General features: G+C 42.3%; 1 protein-coding gene across 9 annotated transcripts in view; it reads left to right on the forward strand.

The window, feature by feature from the left end:
• DENND1A (DENN domain containing 1A) overlaps positions 1-20,760 on the forward strand; it is a 154,054-nt gene that overhangs the window by 114,958 nt on the left and 18,336 nt on the right. For 8 of the 9 annotated variants that reach the window (XM_019008418.2, XM_033518422.1, XM_033518416.1 and 5 more), the window contains 6 exons: positions 4,077-4,178; positions 4,698-4,785; positions 5,313-5,353; positions 6,254-6,325; positions 7,392-7,448; positions 12,333-12,464. In XM_019008418.2, coding sequence (XP_018863963.1) covers positions 4,077-4,178; positions 4,698-4,785; positions 5,313-5,353; positions 6,254-6,325; positions 7,392-7,448; positions 12,333-12,464 — 492 coding nt within the window. Of the gene's footprint in view, positions 1-4,076; positions 4,179-4,697; positions 4,786-5,312; positions 5,354-6,253; positions 6,326-7,391; positions 7,449-12,332; positions 12,465-13,651; positions 13,714-16,832; positions 17,141-20,760 lie in introns of those variants that run through there. The other variant, XM_033518423.1, reaches the window with a different exon arrangement.

Consider the following 20,760-nt stretch of genomic DNA (forward strand, 5'->3'; position numbering starts at 1 on the left):
TTTTTGAACAGAACCTGAATGTAGTTTTCCTTAGAAGGCGTGTGGTCAAATCACTGAACACATGATTTCTTTGTTCCTGAGCTGCATCTTGAGATGCTAATAAAGCTCTGGTATCGTTTGCTTAATGCAGAGAGCTTGATCTCTGCTTTCTGGATCCCATTATGACTGAGGTGGATGCAAAGAGCTCTCTTGTGCTGGACGTATGGAATGGTTATGGGAGGTTATTTGTCAGAGCAATTGCAAGCTGAATGAGCCAATGTCCTATCAGGGGTCTGTCATCAATTTCAGGTTTTCTTTATGGAATCCCGCTGGCTGGCTGATGATCCTTCTTCAGTTGTGATGAGCTAATCTTCCCCTGACATTGCAGTCACAGTTCTGGACAGGTCTGCAGAGCAGTGCCTTGCCTTTGGTTGCTGCTGACACAGTTGTGTGTATATCCAGATCATTCTCCTGCCTCGCTTTATCATTCTGGATGGAATTAAGGCTGATGAGTCCTGGAATACCCCTACTGGCTTTACTTTGCCATTTGCAGCATAACCATTGGCAGTACAGGGTATGGTTATTTGCAACAATAATTGGGTGATATGTGTCTGTCTTGTATGCCCTTGGTTTGCTGTGTACTGGGGGTGCCACAGTGGCACTGGACTTGCCCCTTTCCCGCTGTGTGCCCGGAGGCCCCGAGTTTCTGTGCGTGCTGCTGTGCCGTGTTTGGCAGCGAGGCTGTGCCGCAGGGTCCATCACCTGCACCACGTGCTGCCCGTGCTCACACACACTCAGCACCCCTGCCTTCCACAGCACAGCTTTGGGAACAGTCTAAACAGTCTTCAGCTTGGCTTCTTGGGGTTGGTGATCGTTTGGCTGGGTTTTTTCTCCCTTGTAAAATCAAGTTTTATGAAATCTTTCTGTGAGGAATTCTCACTGTTGACCTAATTTGAACCCTGACTTTGACCCCTGTCTTTATTACCTTGCTGCTCTGTCCAGCAGTCATGTGCTGCCTTCAGAGCACTCTGTCCAGGTGCACATTTCTGCAGGAGTGGGAGTAGTTGGATTTCTATGGCATCTCTGAGCTCCTGTGTCTTTCCAGAAGCATCCTTTGTGTTTGACTCTGTCCCTTCCTCTGTGTCCTTCTCTCATCTGAGCTGTCTTCTATCTCACATATTTCAGTCCTTTATACTCAGTCTGAAAGTTCCTGCCATAATCAGTGAGCTGAGGAAAAGTGATTTCCTTAAAATATGAGGGATCATGGTGAAATTTTTTACAGCGTAACTAAACAAAATTGGACTTTATCTTTTAATTTGTATCATGGCTTCTTAAAATTAAACAGCAGGTTTTCTGAAAGTCTAGAACAGTCTGAAATAAGTCCTAGACTCCTTTTGCTTTCCAGTTGCTGCCTTAAGTAGTTTTAAGCATTATTTTAGAATGTAACAGAATTCCAGTTTAAAAATAGGTCTGGCAGTAGACCAGCTGTGGGCTGAAACTTTACAGCTTTTTCAGAGGTCATGAGATGCTGCACTGCCCTGATGAACTTCGTTATGCCAGATGAATATAAAATAGTTATATAAAGGGAGATTTGCAAAGACATAACAAAAAGGCACCTATTTTTAAAGTGCATGTTGGAATCATAATCTTATATTTTAAATTCTTTTCTCTTGTGTTAAGATTGCAGATTAGATGTGTACATTTTTGTAATAATAATTCTGTGATCCAATCTTGCAATAGATGTGAATTATCTGCAACATTACAGATCAAGTCAGATTCCTCATCGAGTCGTATTGTGCACCCATTAAGAGCCTTTGCAGAGCAATATTTTAGCTTCTGTTAGGCATTTACAGTTGGAAAGGGGATTAATGGATATTTAGGGTGTTGATGAATGAAGGCCTAAATTTTAATTGTTGGAACCAGCAAGTTTAGGAGTTGATGAGTTTTTCAGGACAAGTTATTTCAGTTGTTTCACAAGCAAACAAGAGCATTCATTTCACACCGTATCGGCAGTTCTGCAGGCGTTCCCTCATGTATAATGTCACTTGTCAGTAAAAGCAGAGCTGATTAGCTTTATAATTTACAGTTAAGCAGATCTGCCAGGAAAATGTTCTTATTGTCCAGCTTGTCTTTTTGTCCTGAAGCTGTGGCTGGGGGTGGAAGAGTGTGCACCTTGGGGAGGTCAGCAAGGGTGGAAGGCACTAATGCATTCTGAGCTGCAAAGCTCACGCTTGACCTCCATGATTAAAGTTTTTTCTGTCATCCAGCAGCCGTTGAGCCTGAATTGTCTCTTAAGAAGTCAAAAGGTCTAATCAAGCTAATGAACAAACTCAATCATTAGTACTTTGGGAAGGAAGTGTGCTAGCACTGCTGGTGCCCCAGCTGCAGGGTGTGTATTGCTGGGGCAGGAGGAGCTGCTGGAGGTGCAGCAGGGCACAGCCGCCTCCCCTTCGCAGGGCTCAGCTCATCCCACCGTGTCCACACTCCACTCTGCCATGGGGGAAGTGCCACATTCTGGTAGGTGATAGGAAGGGCTGCTTGTTTCCTCTGAAGGGTTTTTTAAGTGAGGATTAAACAAAAGCTAAACCTTCCTTGGATGAACATCTGTCCTAGCAAACTAATCTGCATTTCTCTTTACCCATTCCTCCCAGCTCTTTTCACTCAGATTTCTCTGACATGGATAAAATATTTTCCAGGGATCCTTTTTTACATTTCAGTATCTGAAGTTAGTGGGAAAGCTTTTCTCCTACTGGTCAATTAGAAGACAGCTGTTAGTCATTTAAATGCAGCAAAACCTTTCAGACAGTGCACACCTTGGCTTTGGAGCCAGAGCCTTTGTCATGTGTGTCCTGGAGACTGGCACCAGTGTCTCATATACACACACATAACAGCCTAACCTGTTCTTCCAAACATTTTCTCTTTGTTTAGTTTATAATGAAGTGTCTTATAATTCTTTATTCTGATGAGAGCAAAACCACAGCAAAGAAGCAAAAAAGTGGCTTTTTCACACTCATGCTTCTTGCATGGAAAGCATCTAGTGATTTTGGTTTTCCCTGTAAAAAAAGTAAATCAAAACCAGGTTATTATTTTTAAAATAAGTTAACCTGGAACTGTAACTATCACATAAGAAACCTGTTTTTTTTCCCAAATCCATGGAAATTCACTGGCTCAAGCAAGGGGTGACAGAAACTCTCCTAAGAAAGTGACTTCCCTCTGTCAAGAAGACCCATCCTGTGCTTAAACAGACACTTGCAATTGATCCTTGTCCTCAATCATTTTAGCAGTCCTGTTGTCTTGATTTACACAGCCAGTGGTAAATGAAATTACTAATTTAAAGCTTTCAGGAATAGAATATCATCCTTTTAAAGGGAGTACTTCAAGACTTTTTGTTATCTGATGTTAATTTTGAATACTCAACAGATGAAGAGTCCAAATATATTTTAGTATGAGCATCCATAATAATGATACATCAATATAATTTAGTCCTTCTTTGTTACTTGTTTTTAAGTCAATAAATACATTTGCTTTCTATGTTGTGTATTTGTAAAAGTGTGGAAGAAATTGGTGCCCTTATGGCAGATACACAGCAGACTTCAGCATTACCATAACTCATTAAAATCAGATAAAAGTAGAGTTGCAAAACAATTTCTGTCTTTTGCCAACAAGATTGTGAAAAAGGGAAATTCCACTCCTCCAGTATGAGTTTTTCAGAGCTGTGGAGAGAACAGAGTGGATATTCCTGACCTGTTTGTGCTGGCTCTGCTGAGGCAGATAAGCAGAATATACAGAATTCACATGACCGTGTGTTATATTGTGGGGACAGTAAGTCATATTAGCTTTTTGAATGATGAAAGTTCTTCAGCTTTAGCAAAAAGTGTGTAAAGCCACTCTGGTTTATTTTGATGATCTGAAATTTTCCAGCCTGTCTTTCCTTCCTGTGATTTGGACCTGCAAATAAAGTAGAGTTTACTCACTGCTAGGTATGGCCTATGTTCCTTACCTGTGTACTTTGGAAGTGAAGTAGGTCAGGTGCAGGCAGTGGATTCAGAGGGGCTCAGACAGGGCTGTTTGAGTGTTTCATGCTCTGAACTCTCCAGGGTGAGCCCATCACTTTCTGCGAAGAAGCGTTCGTGTCCCACCGCTCGTCTGTGATGAGGCAGTTCCTGCAGAACGCCATCCAGCTCCAGCTCTTCAAGCAGGTACTGCCTCCAGTGATGCATGGGAAGCAGATTCTGTAACAATTCAGCTGGGGTCTGGGGGGCTGTTTCTATATCCCTTGATCCTGTAATGCAGCACCTCAATTCCTGCTTGCTGCCTTCTGTCAGACTCGGGTGCTGAGGCTTTCTGGATATTGAGAGGTGGATGGATTTTCCCACTAATGGTCTCTGAGCTCAAGGGTTTTTCTTATCTGAGCATACCTAGACCCAAGATATGTCCTGTAAACTTTGTCCAGGAAGTACATTACTGTTGAACATAGAACTACTGCTTTAGGGCAGCTAAAAACCATGTATTTACAGCCAAGCATGAATACTGGTTTTTAGCACAGGCACACACCTTTGGGCAGTGGTCAATATCGTGCCAGTTTGGTTGGTATTTTCATTCTGAGTTCCTACCCAATGCAAACAATGAGGTTATTCCAGCTAATGAAGGATAAAGTCTTTCTGAAAAGATGAAGAATGGGATGGTTGATGTGTTTCTGTCTTTTGATGCTGATGCAGTTCATTGATGGGCGTCTGGATCTGCTGAACTCTGGGGAGGGCTTCAGCGATGTGTTTGAAGAGGAGATAAATATGGGAGAATATGCAGGTAATAAATATTATAATGTAATTTCAGACACTTTCGTTGGCTTACCATTTGTGGGTTATCATGATGTAATTGCTCATTGCTGCTAGGTAAATAACAGTGGCTTAGTGATCCTGGTGGCTTGAAATGTCTTAAATTTTTGTTCTTTCCTCTGTCAAGAGCTTTGAATAATGTATTGTAGTCTGAGTAATGTCTGTTCAGTCTTTAAAATACTCAGCATTACCACTTTAATAAAGTACAACTAAGAGTTCTTGCATTGGAGGAAAAATCTTGGCTTTACCCAGAACCACCTCAGACTTCTTTTAGTGAACTTAAGAACATCTGTGTTCTGCAATGTCTGAGACAATACAGAGAAAAAAGGAAAGTGTAAATCCCTCATCAATGTTATATTTTCTCCTGAAAGAAAAGGCTAGCTGTCCTATTCTGTCCATGCTCCAGAAACAATAAGTGTCAACACTTCACATTTTGAGCTTGTTTTCTGTTCAGCAGAGGGTTACAATTTGTTTGTTTGTGTGTTTGGTTCTCTGTAGGTAGCGACAAACTGTACCACCAGTGGCTGTCCACAGTGAGGGTAAGCACATGAGATCCTGCCAGAGACCCTGAACTGGGCTTGGCCCCTTGAAGGTTTTCATGTAGTGACAGACAGTAAATCTTAAAGCTATTTACATCTAATTGCATATAATCAAATTTGATCTCTGAAAATGTAATTTTGCACTGAAAGTAGGAAATACAACATTAGCCAGGGTTTAATTCCTTGGGTTCTGTCCTTCTGTGTTTCTCAGCAAGGTGCCGTACAGCAATAGTCTGTGGGGTGTGGCAGGGGTGTGAAACACCAACCAAATGAGCAGATCATTGCAGCTGATGTATCGCTTTGATTATATTCATCACATGAAATTCAGCTGTTCTAGAACTATTGTTTGTGACTGGAATTAGATTTAATTTTCCCTGAGTTTATTCCTTTATCAACCACTTGTATCTTAAAAAGGCACCATGTGTGTGATAAACAGGACTGTGGGTGAGGGAAAGGAAAAGATCAAAATAAAAACAGATCTTCCCTCTTGAGACTGAATGTACAAGCTCTGCTGAGGCACAGTCTCTGGCTCAGACATTGAGTGCTGCTCAGGATACTTGTGTTTTAAACTTGGTTAGGATTTTAGGAGAATATAACAAGACACCCCTGAGGTGAGTGGAAGCACAGGAGTTTATGAGACTTGTAAGGCAGGGGCTCTTGGGAGGCACATGTGTTGTCCCTTGGACAAGTGCTGTATTAAACAGAACTGGGCAAAAGCAGAGTGACATTCAGAGGGGCTTTCCTTGGGTCTTTTTCTTTAAATCTGACCTTTCCATACACAGCTCTGCCAATAGAGATAGTTAATGCTCTGTTACTTTAAGTTAAGAATGGTGGATTTTAGATGGCTGTTTGCTTTATAGAGCTTTGATAACATTTCTTCCCTTGTTACTATAATTACAGAAAGGAAGTGGAGCCATTTTAAACACAGTAAAGACCAAGGCTAACCCCGCCATGAAGACTGTCTATAAGTTTGTAAGTATTGAGTACTGGCTTACTACTGAGATAAGAGTCTAATTACAATTCTGTTTTAACCTTTCAAATGAGACTCAAGATTTATATCCATTTTTATTGGACTCACAAAATTACTCAACATATACATTCATTCAAATTTCAAATTTAAATGAAAAAGTCATTTTGAATTTAAACTCAATTGAAATGCAAAGGACAATGGGAACTTGTGAGTTCTTTTGAAAGTACAGATGATAAATTCCATTTATTACACAGAACTCTTTCTGGGAAATAGTGCCTGTGTGCTCTGCTAGGCAGCTCTACCATCTCATCATTGCTCTGTTGGAAATCATTGTTACCTCAGCTTTCCCTGCTTGCAGCTTCATCGAAATAAGGGAATCCTCTCATTTTCCAAATTGTTTCCATCTTTTCTAAATGTCAATTAATTTTCCCTGGAGATTTCTTATACCTGCTTATTTAGAGCCCAACTTACTGAGTTATTCTTTAAATGGAAGTGTTTTCAGTGCTGTTAACAAACAGCTGGTGTGTTGCTGTGCTATCGTGTGTGGCTGCCAGCTCCACTCTGCCAGATCAAACAGCACAGAAACAAGTGAGGATTTCTTATATGCTCAGTTCTGGGAAATAATGCTACAAACAGCATTGAGATAACCATTCAAACTTTGGTTTTTTCCTGCCTTCCTCCAGGCTGAGAGAGAGGAGTAGGATGAGATTGGCTCTACTAAATGGAGCTGGCATCCAGAGCACTGCAAGGAGACTTTGCAGGCTCGCTGCCAGTGTGGAAGAGAAGATATTTATAGCAAAGATAAATACTTACTGGGGAACACTGAGGCTGTGGAATGCAAAAAGATGAAAGATGTCTGTAGCTTCAAAACAGGGAAAACAAAATTTTTGCAACAAAGGTGGGGTGGTGTTTTTTTGTTTATTTGGGGTCCTTTTAGCTTTCTGTTTGTTTTAATGTGTTTTCAGTATCTTGTTACATCTTTTTATTGCCATTTTTATTAACTGAAAACAAACTCAGTCATTGCTGGAAATAGAAGGGAATTTTAACTTAAATTAATTTTTCATGCAGGCAAAAGATCATGCAAAAATGGGAATAAAAGAAGTGAAAAACCGCTTGAAGCAAAAGGTACTTGAAGTTCTTATTCAAAATGTATAAGCACCACGTCTGAAATCCTTAGCCACTGAAAGCATGATGTGATCAATAGGAAGCTGTTTGATACAGTGTTGTTAGCACACTTCAAAATGCATTACCAGCTGTCCTGGATTTTTCACACTTATAAATATTCACAGACAAAAAAAAAAATTGTCTTCAAATACATTAAAGCTCTGACTTAAACCCACAAAAGCCAGAAAATTGAGAGTTCTGCACTCAAAGGTCCTGTTCCTGTCCTTCGTGCTGGGGCACTTTGTGAGGGGACTGCATGTGGACTGGGAGCACTTCCCTGCAGTTCTGGCAGGGAACCTTTTGCAAATGGCAAATTGTTATTTTTGCAGTAATCAGTCAGGAAAAATAGCATCTTCTCTGTCTGCCATTGGGAAGGGGATTTCTGCATTTCTTGAATGTCTGCTGCAAAGTTCAGACAGGAAAGAATTTATTAGAGTTGGTGTCCATTGCCAGTTGGAATTACTGCAGGAACAAATACCCAAACTGGTTGTTGTTTCCCAGATCTGTGTGTGTGTTTGTAAACAGCGCAATTCCAACTTCTGTGCTGTGTTTGAGGATGTGTTATCCAATCCCAGCTGCTCCTTTTAAACCAGAGGTGCAGTCACACTGGCACACACCTCATGAGTAGATGGGTTATTGCAGATATTCCCTTTATTCTGTGCATCAGAGCTCTCAGAGTCATGGAGAAAGCCAGGCAGCTGACCTGCTGAGAGAACTGAAGTTCTTATTCAGAAATTTGTATTCAATTTGTTTCATAGGAGTTAGGGTGTGTTTTTTTTAACCTGTGTTCCCTCTGTAAATTTCTTCTCTAAATTTCTGGACCATCCTCTAAAATAAGGGCTATAAATGTTGATGGGCAGACAGAAATGCACCTGAACCTGCCACCAGCCTGTTTCTCCAAAGGGGTTTCTGTGCAGCCAGGCTGTGAAGTGAGGAATTGCCTGTGTACATTCCAGCTGCTGGTCCCTCTCTGAACAGTCCAGACATTGTGCAGAATCTCAGGGAAGATAAAGTTGCTTCAGATGCTTTTATGTTATTTTATTAGTCTACATTATATATGACCACTGTAGGTACAATTTGAAAAGAATAGAAACATGAAGCAGTTTTCTTGTACATGGATTTCTTTATGTCCTTACATGTGTTTCACTTCTGGCCATAACCTTCCTAAATAATAAAATCCTTGGCCTTCTGTGTGTTTCTAAAGCAGCTGGAGCTGTGTAACATGACCAGATTTTTTTCCTGCATTTTAAATGCTAATAGAATTGTGTGCTGTTGTGTGACATTTGTATATGAGTCTGAGAAAAGCCTCATTCAGTCATTGCTTTGTTTTATTATTATTATTGTTGTCTTCCTGGTCTGTCAAGCAGCAAGCATCTCTTTAAAAAACACACATAACATTTACAAGTAAATGGCCCAATTTTGTTTCACCTTCCTTATGTGGTGTATCTGTGAGATGCTTGAACATGATTGTTCAACATAGACTTTCACAAGAGATAGCTGTGAGTAGGTGACACACACTGCTCTACCTCTCCTTCCTTAATTATTCTGTCCTTTTCTATCCCATCCTTTTCTCCATGTGAATGCAGGTAGGAAGGTAACTAAAATTAGGGATTGCTCTGTTAAAAGTGATAAAAATAGCAAACGTTGTTTTGGTCACCCTCATTTTTAATCTAAATGTCTGTGCTGCTCCATTATGGGTCTGTTACGCACAGGTCTATTAATGCATCCTCCCCAGTTTTTATGTAAGACCACTGTATTTATCCTGTGTTTCCTCACTAGCATGTGTAAGTGTTAACTGTCTGACATTCTGGTATCATTAAATACTTATCTTTTGCCAAATTTGGGTTGCTAATCTTTCATCTTCTAAGAGTAACCTAAGGTTATTTTTAAACTGAACTTACTATCCACTGCATTTTAAAATACTATTTTCTATTATTAATATAGCAAGTATGCAGGCCCCTGGTAAGGAAAAGTCAAATATAAACATCCCTTTTCCAGTTTTTGCTGCCAAATCTGAGCAGCTTCAGTACAAGATAGAATTTAAAAATGCAATAAAGCTGGAGGTTCTGCTTCCTCCAACTCTGCATAGCAATGGTGACCTCTTAAATATAATCAAGAGCCCATTTTGCCCTTGGTCTGCTCCAGTCTTGGGTTTGAATTGCAAATGAGAAATGCAGGATTGACCTGTTGAGAGGTCACTGTGGTGTGTGTAAGGTCCTTCTTTAATATGATAGTGGAGATTGAATGGTGCTCCATTTCCATCCCTTGTTCATTTGTGGTGCAGTATTTCAAAGAAACAGAAATAGTTTTCAGAGGATTCTTATGAGTGAGAGCAAATAATTGTTAATAGATACAGCCTGGTAGCTTTATTTTAGTTTTGATACAGTTCTCTTTTTTTTTTTTTTCCCTTTCTCTTTTTTCTTTTTCATTTCCCTTTTTTTTTTTTTTTTTTCCTTTTTGCAAAGGCTGCCTCTTTCCATCTCACAAACCAACCCGTGGTGGTCAAGTCCCTCTGTTAGTGGCTCATTTGAAGCTTAACTGCATAGAATTAGGAAGAAGGAGGAATATGAATGGTACCATCCTCAACTTTCAGTCAGGAGAATGGAACTTACTGAAAGCTCTGGCTAAGACAATTTATATAAATGCTTGGGTACTTGGCATTAATATATTCAACATAATTTTAGTTACTAGAGCCCTGTGTGGCCTGGTATTCTAAAAACAACTAATTTAGAGCTTTATAACACAACCAGCACAACGTTCAAGACATTCAGAATGTGTTTTGCTCCTCCCTAGCCAGTGTTTGCAGTCCATTACAAAATTTAAGATCAGATTTCACTGTTTTTTTAACTCTAATGTGTTTTCATTGAAGACAGGAAACAAACTTTTGTGAAGCAGATTTTGCTTTAATGAGTGAAGCTATATTGATTATTTGTTTGCCTTTTGGGGATGTTGAAAAAATAGAGAGGAATCAAATCATTTAATGCTCATATTTTATTCAGCAATTTTTTTTAAAATATATTGTGGTTTCGTTGGAAGTCTGTGGACCAAACATGGTGGAAGTAGGCTTTAGGAACGTGGTATCTTTTATATGCAATTATATAATCAGAGAAGTAGAGGCAATCTATAGCAATAAAAGCCCAAGGATTTGCAGTGATCGTTACACATCTGAGTGGATTTTGCTTAATGGCTTAATCTCTCTATCTTGTATCTCCTCCCATTACTCTTATGTCCAAACTTTTGTGTCCTTTTTCTGGTTCTTTGGGGATTTGCCTGGGGAGGTGCTTTGCTTTCCATTGCCTCCCAGCTGTGTGCTGCCTTGCTTGGAGCCACAGCCCCAGCTCTGCAGGGCCAGGAGCAGCCCCTGCTCAGCTCAGGTTGGGTGGCCCTGGGGGTGCTGGGGCTTTGGCAGCTCCAGGCACTTCCAGCATGCCTTCACCCCACAGAAATGTGTAAATTTGGTTTGTGTTTGGTGCCTTTGCAGGCAGTGGTGCTGCCATGGGCTGTGTGGTCCCAAGCTGAGGGGTTCCTAGCGGGCTCGCTGCTGACCGGAGCTGGAGCAGGAGTTTGACAGACACTCTGGTTTCTTGTCAATGCCTTGTTTGGGGCTCTTTGTTACTAATTCGGAGGACTTTGTTGTACCTTTTCAAGACAAGGTGGCATTGTGCAGCTGAAGGGCGGGGGAAAGAAAAAGTTTTTCTCTCTAGTTTGACCTTAACAAGTTGTTAATTCCCCATGATCCTTATGCCCGTATTGGGGAACCACTGCTCTACCAGCTGGATCTAAAGAGGGGTCTCATCTTCTCTGTGGAGCAGACAAAGCTCCTTAGAAAGTCCATCCAGCTTTTTGTTTCATTTGACCTAAACACATTAGGTCAGTGTGTGTCCAAAGGAACCATTTCTAATTGGCCATCAGCTTACACGGCTCATTATTGTACCTGAGCGAGCCAGGGGCTCGCGGGGCCATGTCAGAGGTCAGGGAATCAAAGCCCAGCAGCCACCCTCAGGTCAGCCTTGCAGAGCTCCAGCCTCTGCAGCCTTCTCTCCATATTTACCCAGCATTATTTCCTTGGCATTGTTGCGGAGATGTAAGGTTTGGGGCCCACTGTGTTACAGACTGTTTCTCAACTCACTTTCAAACTCTTTGCTCCTTCTCTGATTCCTGGTGTCTGCAGGAATGTGTCCTTTGTCTTTTTCAGAACCTGTATTACACACTCTGTGCCTGCACTTGCCAAGTCCTCTCACCTGGGCTGGTGGGTCACTTCACTTCTGGAGATGAGAACTAATGTCAAAGCAAACAAAAAGTATTCTGCCAGGCAACCCTTGGTGTTGTATCCTCTCCTGGAGGCATATTCAGTGCACACAGGCTCCAAGATGAAATGCAAAGCTAACTAAGCTCTGAGTTCCATCTCTCTTTGCCACTTCCACCAGTAATTGTTCTGCTATGGATAATACTGTGCAGTACATTAATGGAATTACTGAGTTCATTTAGGTTTACAATGAGCAGAATGCCCTGTCCCTGGGCTTCTGTTGAATTCATTTCTAAAACAGAAAATCTGAGTTATGTTTTTTTTCTCCACATGCACTTCCTGGCTTTTGCTGTTCAAGTCAGACATTTTACCGAGTGTCCAGTTTGCACCTCTGGTACTGGGAGGAGAGAGGGGTTGTGTACAAGCTCTGATGGATGAAATGTTTTATTCTAATGATGTTTTCTTTTCTGTACTTTGGTGTTTTTTCCCCCTAACATCCAAATTGTTAGTCAGCATTATCCTGTAGTGTCTCCTTTGTGCACCTTCCCATCACTCAGGAGTGTACCTGGCCATGCTATTCACCTTTTCCTACCGCACAGGACGTTGCTGAGAACGGGTGCTCGGCAGTGCCGGAGGAGCCCCTGCCAAGGACAGCACCATCGCCACTGGTCGAGAAGAAGGACCCAAAATTGAGAGAGGACAGAAGACCAATCACGGTACATTTTGGTCAGGTAGGTCTTAGTGTAAAGTTGTTCTCAATCATGTGACTCAGCAAAAATAGTTCAGAGAAAAATCCTGATAACGAATATGCCAAAAGCTTTGTTATTTTAGTGACTGAACTATGCTATTTTAGTTTTATTTTTGTTGTATCTTTAAAGGAAATTCCAAAATCTGATCTTTTGGGTTTTGCTGATTCCTTTTGTTCAGACAGTAATTTTGAGGAAAAAATCCCATAAGCTAATGGGAAGTGAAGCATAAATATTGTAATTTTATAAACTATTTTGCAGCTGTTTTAGCATGCAAGGTGCTACTGCCCTCGGGACTGAGGGTGTAGAATTTAAAATATCCCCTTTTATCTAGCCAGATCATTAGTGTCAATACGGAACGTCCAACTATTAAAGCATTTGAACATACTCTGAAAATTAAATGTGATGAATTAAGATGGAAAAATCAATTAATAGCTTGTTAGTGTGCTCTGTATTCAGTATTGACAGCTGAGCTGTTCACGTTAGTTACTCGTGTAATGCTTCTTTTGACATCTGCAAAACAGAGGTTGGGGGGGGGATTTGAAGAGCTACCTATTTAGAAAATGTTGTAGTTGCTGTGATTTTCATGGAAAAACATCCAGTATTTATTATCAGTTTTCCAGTGTTCCCCTATTAAGTATAGCGTGACTCAAAAAATAACATGATTTGTGTTCACAGTTCTCTTTTCTTTTGCTGTGTTTATTCTTTACACTGTTCTGACCAGAAAACGGGAGGGAATATCTGATTTCTTCTAAGGAAACAAAGTGTAATTTTAAAGTAATTGTAAAACATTATAAAATGTGAAGCAAACCGGTTTTAGAGAAGTGTCTATGAATAGAAACCAGTTGGTGTGGCTGATGGGGCTACCCAAGGTCTGATCAGTGCTTGGAGCAATGTTTCCTGCATCATTTCAGAATTAGATTTATTTTCTCAGTGCTTTCACCGGTGTGCTAAATGTAAGTTCTCGGAGACTTTTTAAAAATCATTCTCCTCCAATTAAGTATTTTCAGTAGAGATTTATTTTTCCATTACTTTCTGTGCCACTGCAGTTGAGAGGAATTGGGGCTACTGGAGGAATGCAGCCATCTAGCTCCAGCAGGGACATGTTACATTTCATTTGAAGCAGTCAGAAATCAGATAATATTACAATTTATTTTCAGTTTTTCCTTTAGATTTTTGTGAACGATGGATAGTTCAAACATGATGGTAGATTAATGAAATATATATCTGAGCGGTAAGTGCAAATTTAAATTCATGAGGTTTTTTAACAGTCACTTTCAAATTTTTTAATGATCACTTTTCTGTGTCAGAAGGAACACACATCAGCTTTCCTGACCCCTGGCTGTGGGGAGAGGCTCTCTGGCTACGTGCTTACTGCTGTCATCACATTACAGATGTAGGTTTCCAAAAACCCATCTGACTTAGCAGTTGTAGGGCTGGCTGACTCGCAGCCCTCGTCCCGGCACGGCTCTGCTTTTCCCGATAGCCCAATGCCAAAACAAAAATGAAATTGTACGTTCATTCAAAAGGAAAAGATGTTCAGGTTTATGAAATATAGATTAAGGCTTCGGGGAGGAAAAAAGCAGCAACATTTACTGTATAAATGGGAGATGGCTTCTAACTCGTGATTAAAGGCAGAGATTTTAATGTCACTTTTAACTCTGTCTAGAATACAGAAGGTGGGAACAATTAAAAAGGCACAAGAACTCTGAAATAAGGGCTGTTTGTGCATTCACAGCTCTTCTAAACTGAAGAGGATGAAAGAGGCTTTTTTCTCATTGTCAGGGGCTCTCTCGGAGCGCAGCATTGTGCGGCTGGCAGCGAGCTTTAAAATGCATGCATGCGCGGGGGTCAGGGCCCGGCTCGGGGCGGGCGGTGCAGGGAGCCCGGCCACAGCGCTGCTGCAGCGCTCCGCCGCCGCGCGGGCCTTAATTGAGACGTGCTGTCAAAGTGACAAACACATTTGCATACAGTCTATTTATTTTCCTCGGAAAGGTCTGCAGTCTGCTGTTGGTTGAACATTCTTAATCAGCTCGCTGTAAGTGAGCCGGCAGCGAGCTGTCCTGTGCTGGGTGCTTCTCTTCATTACATGACAGATTAGCTAAAGGGGGATGGGCTAGCGAGCCAGCAACAACCTTTAATTTTAACTCATTATCTCTCACCCTAGAGTGAGGGAGTTGCTGGCTTTTCCAAACACTGTTGTGTATCTGCAGTTGTTAGGCTACAAAAAATATCAGTAAAATATCTTGAAATGCCTGTGAAAGCACAGCCCCTCAGCTGATGGCTCACCAAAATTTGGCAGTAATTACCTGATTGAGGGAGATTCTGTATGTTCTGGCTCATCTTGCTGGGTGGTGATCAGGCACCATTGGAGAGCCTTGTTTATTATGGAATTGTTTTAATGATGCTTTCTGTAATACTAAGACATTGTGGGAAAGCTCCTCTTGATGGTGAAAAGAAGGATTTTAGCTGGATAGCCTGGAGCAGCGTAGTAAAGAACTAAACAGAGTGTTCTTAGCAGGACACCACCGTGGGAGGGTGGGACCACTGCTTTTCCTGGGTGGGACTTTGCGTGCTTTATCCAGGGTATACCTTCCTTATTGATCCCTGCATCAACCAAATACAGGGACTATCACCACGGGCTCTGGGACAGGGCAACTGTACTCAACAAGGAGCAGGACAGGCAGCTCAGGGTTTAATAAGTGGGGAGAAGAGGGAACAATTTTCAAACCAAGGCCAAGATTCAAATGGAAGGTTTGTAGTTCTGAGCAGTGCTCTGTGTTTGTGGGAAGGGTAAGGTTAATTATTATGGAAGATCCAGTGCTACAGAGAACATCTCTTGTGGTGCTGGGCTGATGGTTGGACTTGATGGACTTACCAGTCCTTTTCAACTTTAATGATTCTATGAATCCTATGCTTTACTTTCTTCTGGTTTTGCCTTAAAAGCTGACCAAAATGTCCTTAAAGCATTGAAGATGTGCTGCATATTCAGCTGCCAGAGCTATCCTCGGGATCCTTCCCAGTGTGCCAGGCAGGGCAGGCCCTGGGAGCCCAGTGAGCCCTGACCAGGGCAGAGTGGGACACTAACGCAGGTGATGTGGGACTCAGGGCTTGGGCCTCTTGTTTCCATGCCCACACTTGTACTTTTTAGGTAGAGCACATGTGTCTCTGTTGTCTTTGAGCTGTTTGGAGAATAAACACAGTGTCATGGTGACTGTTTTGAACAGGTTCCTTGTCCAAACAAGCAGCTGTTGGGGCTACTTTGGCAGGACCCACAGTGTTCATACAGGATTGGTGCCTGTGCCCAGTCTTCCCACTGGTCTGGGAGGGGTGGTGTGAGCACACAGCATGAGCCCAAGGGCTTCAAAATCAAACCTACACTTAGGAATGTTCCTCCTTAGGAGCTTTCCCACAGTCAGTAGCACCCCTGATTTAGTACAATTAAACCAGCAAATGATAAGCTGCCAGAAACATCACTTGTTGGGAAAGGGAATCATTTCATTAGAAGCAAGTGATCCTGGCAGTTTTGTACAGCTCTCTAATTGTATCTATTATAATTAGAATGTCTTTTGTCAGCTTAGCTGGGTTTATGTTGTCTATGGGTTGTTTTTATTTACTAGCAAATAGGATATTTAATTCCATTTATATACCAAAAGGTGTAAAGCTTAAGAAAATACAAAAGACTCTTCCACATATATCTTTAGTAGGGAGATTCAATCATGTTCCACTCTGGATGCAAACTACAGAGAATCAGTGCTCTGGGGACTAATGTAAAAAACTATGAAACAAATGGAAAATGCACTAATGTACTGAAGCAGCTTGTCTGACTGTGGAAAGGCTTCTCTGGGTTCTCTCCCTGCCTCATTCTGACTGCTGTTAAACTCTTGCAGGCCACAGCATGGAAATTGCCATCTTATTTGCTGTTTTGAACCCTTTAGCTGTAAATGAATGTGTTCATTTTTCCCAGTCACAGACTGCACTTGGACACACAGAACAAACAACTCTGCTTTGTAGGGCAGCGCTCTTCTTCCAGGAGATTAAATGGCATTAAGAGGTCAGGGGAAAGATGTGGAGAACACCAGCCAGCTACATTCCAGGAATGAAGAACTGGATTGCTGAGGCCAGAGGCAGCAGAGGAGGGATTATCTCCAGGGTAAAAGGGATGAAGTAGGGAAGGGAGGAAGGCTCCTTTGCCAGACCCTGTGACTCCCTTCACACCCAGGTGCATCAGAACAATAGCAGATTCCCCTGGATCACAGCAGGCATTGTGTGGCACTGAGGTAGAAACCAAAGGGGAAAGGGGAAAACAAGTTCATTTGCTAATATTCGTGTAACTGTATGCTCTGGTTGCAGAGCCAGCTCCTGTTCTGGCCACTCTGAGCTGCTCAGACAATACCAGGACCTTCATTAAGAAAATGAGCCTCTCTTCCACTCTTCCTCACAGATGAGCAATGTGGGTTCCCATTTCCTTTCTCTGGAATCACATGGGGTTTCCTCCCTCTCTCCATTTGATTCTTTATGAATTTAACAAAAGCGTAAGTTCTTTAAAATGAAAATAAATTTGTCTTCAGAAAGCATATCTTCTACCCTCATTTGTTCTCACTCCTTTACCTGTTTGTTTCAGGAAGGAATTCAGTGTTGCTCAGTAAAAGTCACCTTTTGCAATGTGCTTTTTTATGGCTGAACACATGTGCTGGATGCATAGTGGGGCCACAATCTCACTGCAAAGTGTGAATTCCTGCATGGCTTGGCACCAGCCTGTGCCTGCTCCTTGGGAAGCCCTGGGGAGCAAGTACATGAGGGACTGTGTTCTTAGTCAGAGGAGTGTAACCAATGTCAGTGGACAAGACAACGATGCATTGGATTGAAATTGTGCTTTGTGGTGTGTAGGATTAGCAGAGATGGCAATCCATGGGGTGGAAGTTAGGGAATGCCTGCACTGGCCATGTGTGCCAGTCTGGGACAAGTGTGAGCAGCGCCTGCAGAGTGTGCTCAGGGTCTGTGTCCCTTGTGTACCTGCTCCCCAGGGCTTCCCAAGGAGCAGGCACAGCTGGGTTCTCTCCAGCCACTGCAGCAGGGGGGCTGGTGCCAAGCCATGCAGGAATTCACACTTTGCAGTGAGATTGTGGCCCCTGTCTGCATCCAGCACATGTGTTCAGCCATGAAGAAGCACATTGCAGACTGTGGCTTTTAGTGTTTTCCTGCTGTCTGGGTATTTGAAGCACTCCTTACACAGGGATGTTAGAATCACTGCTGCCCTGGGTACCTGGGTGAGGTGCTCACTGCCTGGATGTGTGAGGGGAATGCTGGCACAGCCAGCCTCCCAGGCCTTGTGACAAGCGACAGCAGCTGTAACGTGTCTGCAGAGTCTCCTTGTTAGTCCTGTTCTGCTGAGGAACCATAAATATCTCGTAGAGAGGATCTTGGTCCATCACTGCTGGCATGTGGAAGGAGAGTTGTGCTTTATAAATAATACATACACAGAAAATAAATACATCAGTACATGCAAGGCTACCCAAATCACCTAGATTGACAACTTGAGGAGAGCTCACAGTGTCTTACGGATGACTTGCTTCTCTATCAATGTAAATCAGCATCCAGAAGCTTCTTATGTATTACTTATGATGTTGATATGTGCAGTTAGGCCAGAACTGTCTGAATTGACCTCTGGGCCACTGCATTAAACTAGGAGATTAAAGGGAAAGAGTATGTGAAAGGTATAATTCTTCTAAGTGCTGAGCCCACTGTGACTGTTTGGCCAGGCATTCTTTAGATTTGCCCTTCAGAGCTGGGCTGATGAATACCACAAAAAGAGTTGTGAGTGCCAGGCTGCAGGTAGAGGGCCCATGTCCTGTGGGTGTGTGGGGGAGAGTGTCCCCCCAGTTATGCAGCCTGGCTTGGTGAATGATGAAGCTGAGTGAAGCAGAGAATCATTACTGTTTATAGAACTCCTAAAATGAGAGACCATGTCTTTTTTCCTTTTTCTTTTTTTTTTCCTTGCAAGTATTCCACTTGCTAGAGAGGAATAGCTGTTAAGAGATAATAAGGGATATGTCCATTTTCCAGCATTTTAAATCATGTAGGTTACATGATGTCTCTGATTTGAATTCCAGCATCAGGACCACAGAAAGCCAGCATAAATCTGGCAAAATGACCAGTTAAAAAAGAAAACACACACAAACCACTGTGGCTTTTTTCTTTAAATTTGATATTGCATTGCTGGATTTTCTAGTATTTTAAGTGAAAAATATATGTAGTTAGTTCCATGTTGACAATGTCCTTGAGGATTTGACAGTGAGATTTTCCAGCAGTTGCTCTTCGTTAGAATCCTGGTGGTGTTTAATAAGGCAGCCAAACTGCTGGCACCTCGGGCTCGTGTTTGTTCTCCGAGGGCTCGGGGCTGCTGCAGTAAGCACATCGACCAGGGCTGATCATTACAAGGGCGTACGCCACCATGAATAAAAATGTCACACGTTCTCCCATCTCACAGTGGTACAAAATGTCAGTCCTGTCAAACAGACATTGCAAGTAGCACTGAGCAGTCAGTACAAATTGGGAAGCTGAATATTCCCCCAGCTTTCTGATATTCTTCATCTGAAGCAGAAGAAAAGCAGTTGTTAACCTATTAGCTGTGATTTTAAACTCTGCTGAGGTAGTAGATGGATAGGCTTTAACACATGGGGATAAATGTATTCCTGGGGTCTGGGATTTTTTTGCAAAATGTCTCTCAATCCACGTATGTTGAGGAATTGACAGAATGAAAACAAACCACAGTAAAATGAACCTCATTTTGGAAGAAGTCCTCTGGAAAAATGATCATCTTGGTGAGATTCTCTTTCAACCTCTTGCCTGTTTTAGCTCTGTGAATAGTCGGACAAAAGCCCTCCTTGCTGGTTTGCTGTAATCCAGAAAGGGCCTGCTTCGATGAGTTAAGGCAGTTTTCCTTCCTTGCCCTGTCATTATGCAGCAGCATCACAGAGAGCTGGGGTTTTATTCTCCTCCTGGACAAATGAAGGTTGTGCTGCTTCAGGGTAAGGCCCATTGTGCAGTGCAGAGTCCATAGGATGTGTTCCTTCCTAGTACCAGGAACATCCCATCCCTATGTGTTCAGAGTTACCCATCTAGGACTGAGGAGTGGATATTTTCAGTGTAGGATTCTGATGTTACTGCAGGGTGCAGAAAAAAATCTGGTGCAAAAAGTTAAGTGCAAAGTGGTGCCAAAATATCAAAGAAATAACAAGAAATTATGCCAAGTGACCAGTGGCTGCCCGATGAACAACCAGGAAGGGACAAGAAGAACAGGTGAAAGGGTCTGCATTGCTCTGTGTCACAGTGAGTAATTCAATGAAGTGGACTCAAAGTCCATTCTGTGTGTAGGAATTTCTTTGGTTTTTCTGACATCTTGTCAGAACAAAAAGCTGGTGTGTGTTTAGAGTAGTGAATTGTAACAAATGAGCCCCCTGCCCAAACAGTGCTGAGTGCCAGAGCAAATTGCCAAGGAATGCCCAGCGAGGAGCAGGGATGGCAAAGCTCTGCAGGACCAGAGCAGAGCAGGTGGGAAAGGAATCAGCAGAATCCTGGCCTGCTCCTGCCTTGGGTAGTTACTGTCTGCAGCATGATCCTTCGTTATCCAGGGCCTCACCACACGGGAACAAAATGGAAACAACATGTGTGAGGCTTCTTTGAACCAGAATGACTCTAAATTGAATTAAATATTTTGTGTTCTGTGGACACCTGTTTTCTGTGGGAGAGGTACCTACTGCACAAAGCTCAGTGTTCAGTGGCTTTCAGACTGTGGTCTGCAGCACCTGGGCTCTGTGCCAGGTAAGTAAGAGGCTGTTGACAGGCATCTCCTTTGGAAAATGTCAGGAGTCCTCTAAGTGCAGAGTGTCAGATAATCAGTTTAATGGTTCAGGGGTGGTTTACATTTTTTAGAAGAACTGAGTGCAGGTATAGATGGGAGGAGGTCAGTGTTTATGTTCAGCTGCTCAGCAGACAGAAAGTGAGAGTGGAGCACTAAGTGATCACAGTGTCACATTTTACTGATACCACCTTCTGTGGGTTTTGCTGCTGGTTTGCATAGGACAGGGGCTTTCCTGTCACTGGAGCTGGGGAGTGATCAGAAGTCATGGCAGGTCTTTAAGCACAGATACCATCATATTCCTCCTATCTACATCACAGAACAGCACATGCTACTTTGGGCCTGTCTAAGGCTGCTGAACACACATGGAAAAATAGATCCATGTCATTCTCAAAATTATTCCTTTTTTTTTTTTTTTAA

The sequence above is a fragment of the Parus major genome, chromosome 17 (genome assembly GCF_001522545.3).
Source record: "Parus major isolate Abel chromosome 17, Parus_major1.1, whole genome shotgun sequence".
Lineage (NCBI taxonomy): Eukaryota > Metazoa > Chordata > Aves > Passeriformes > Paridae > Parus > Parus major.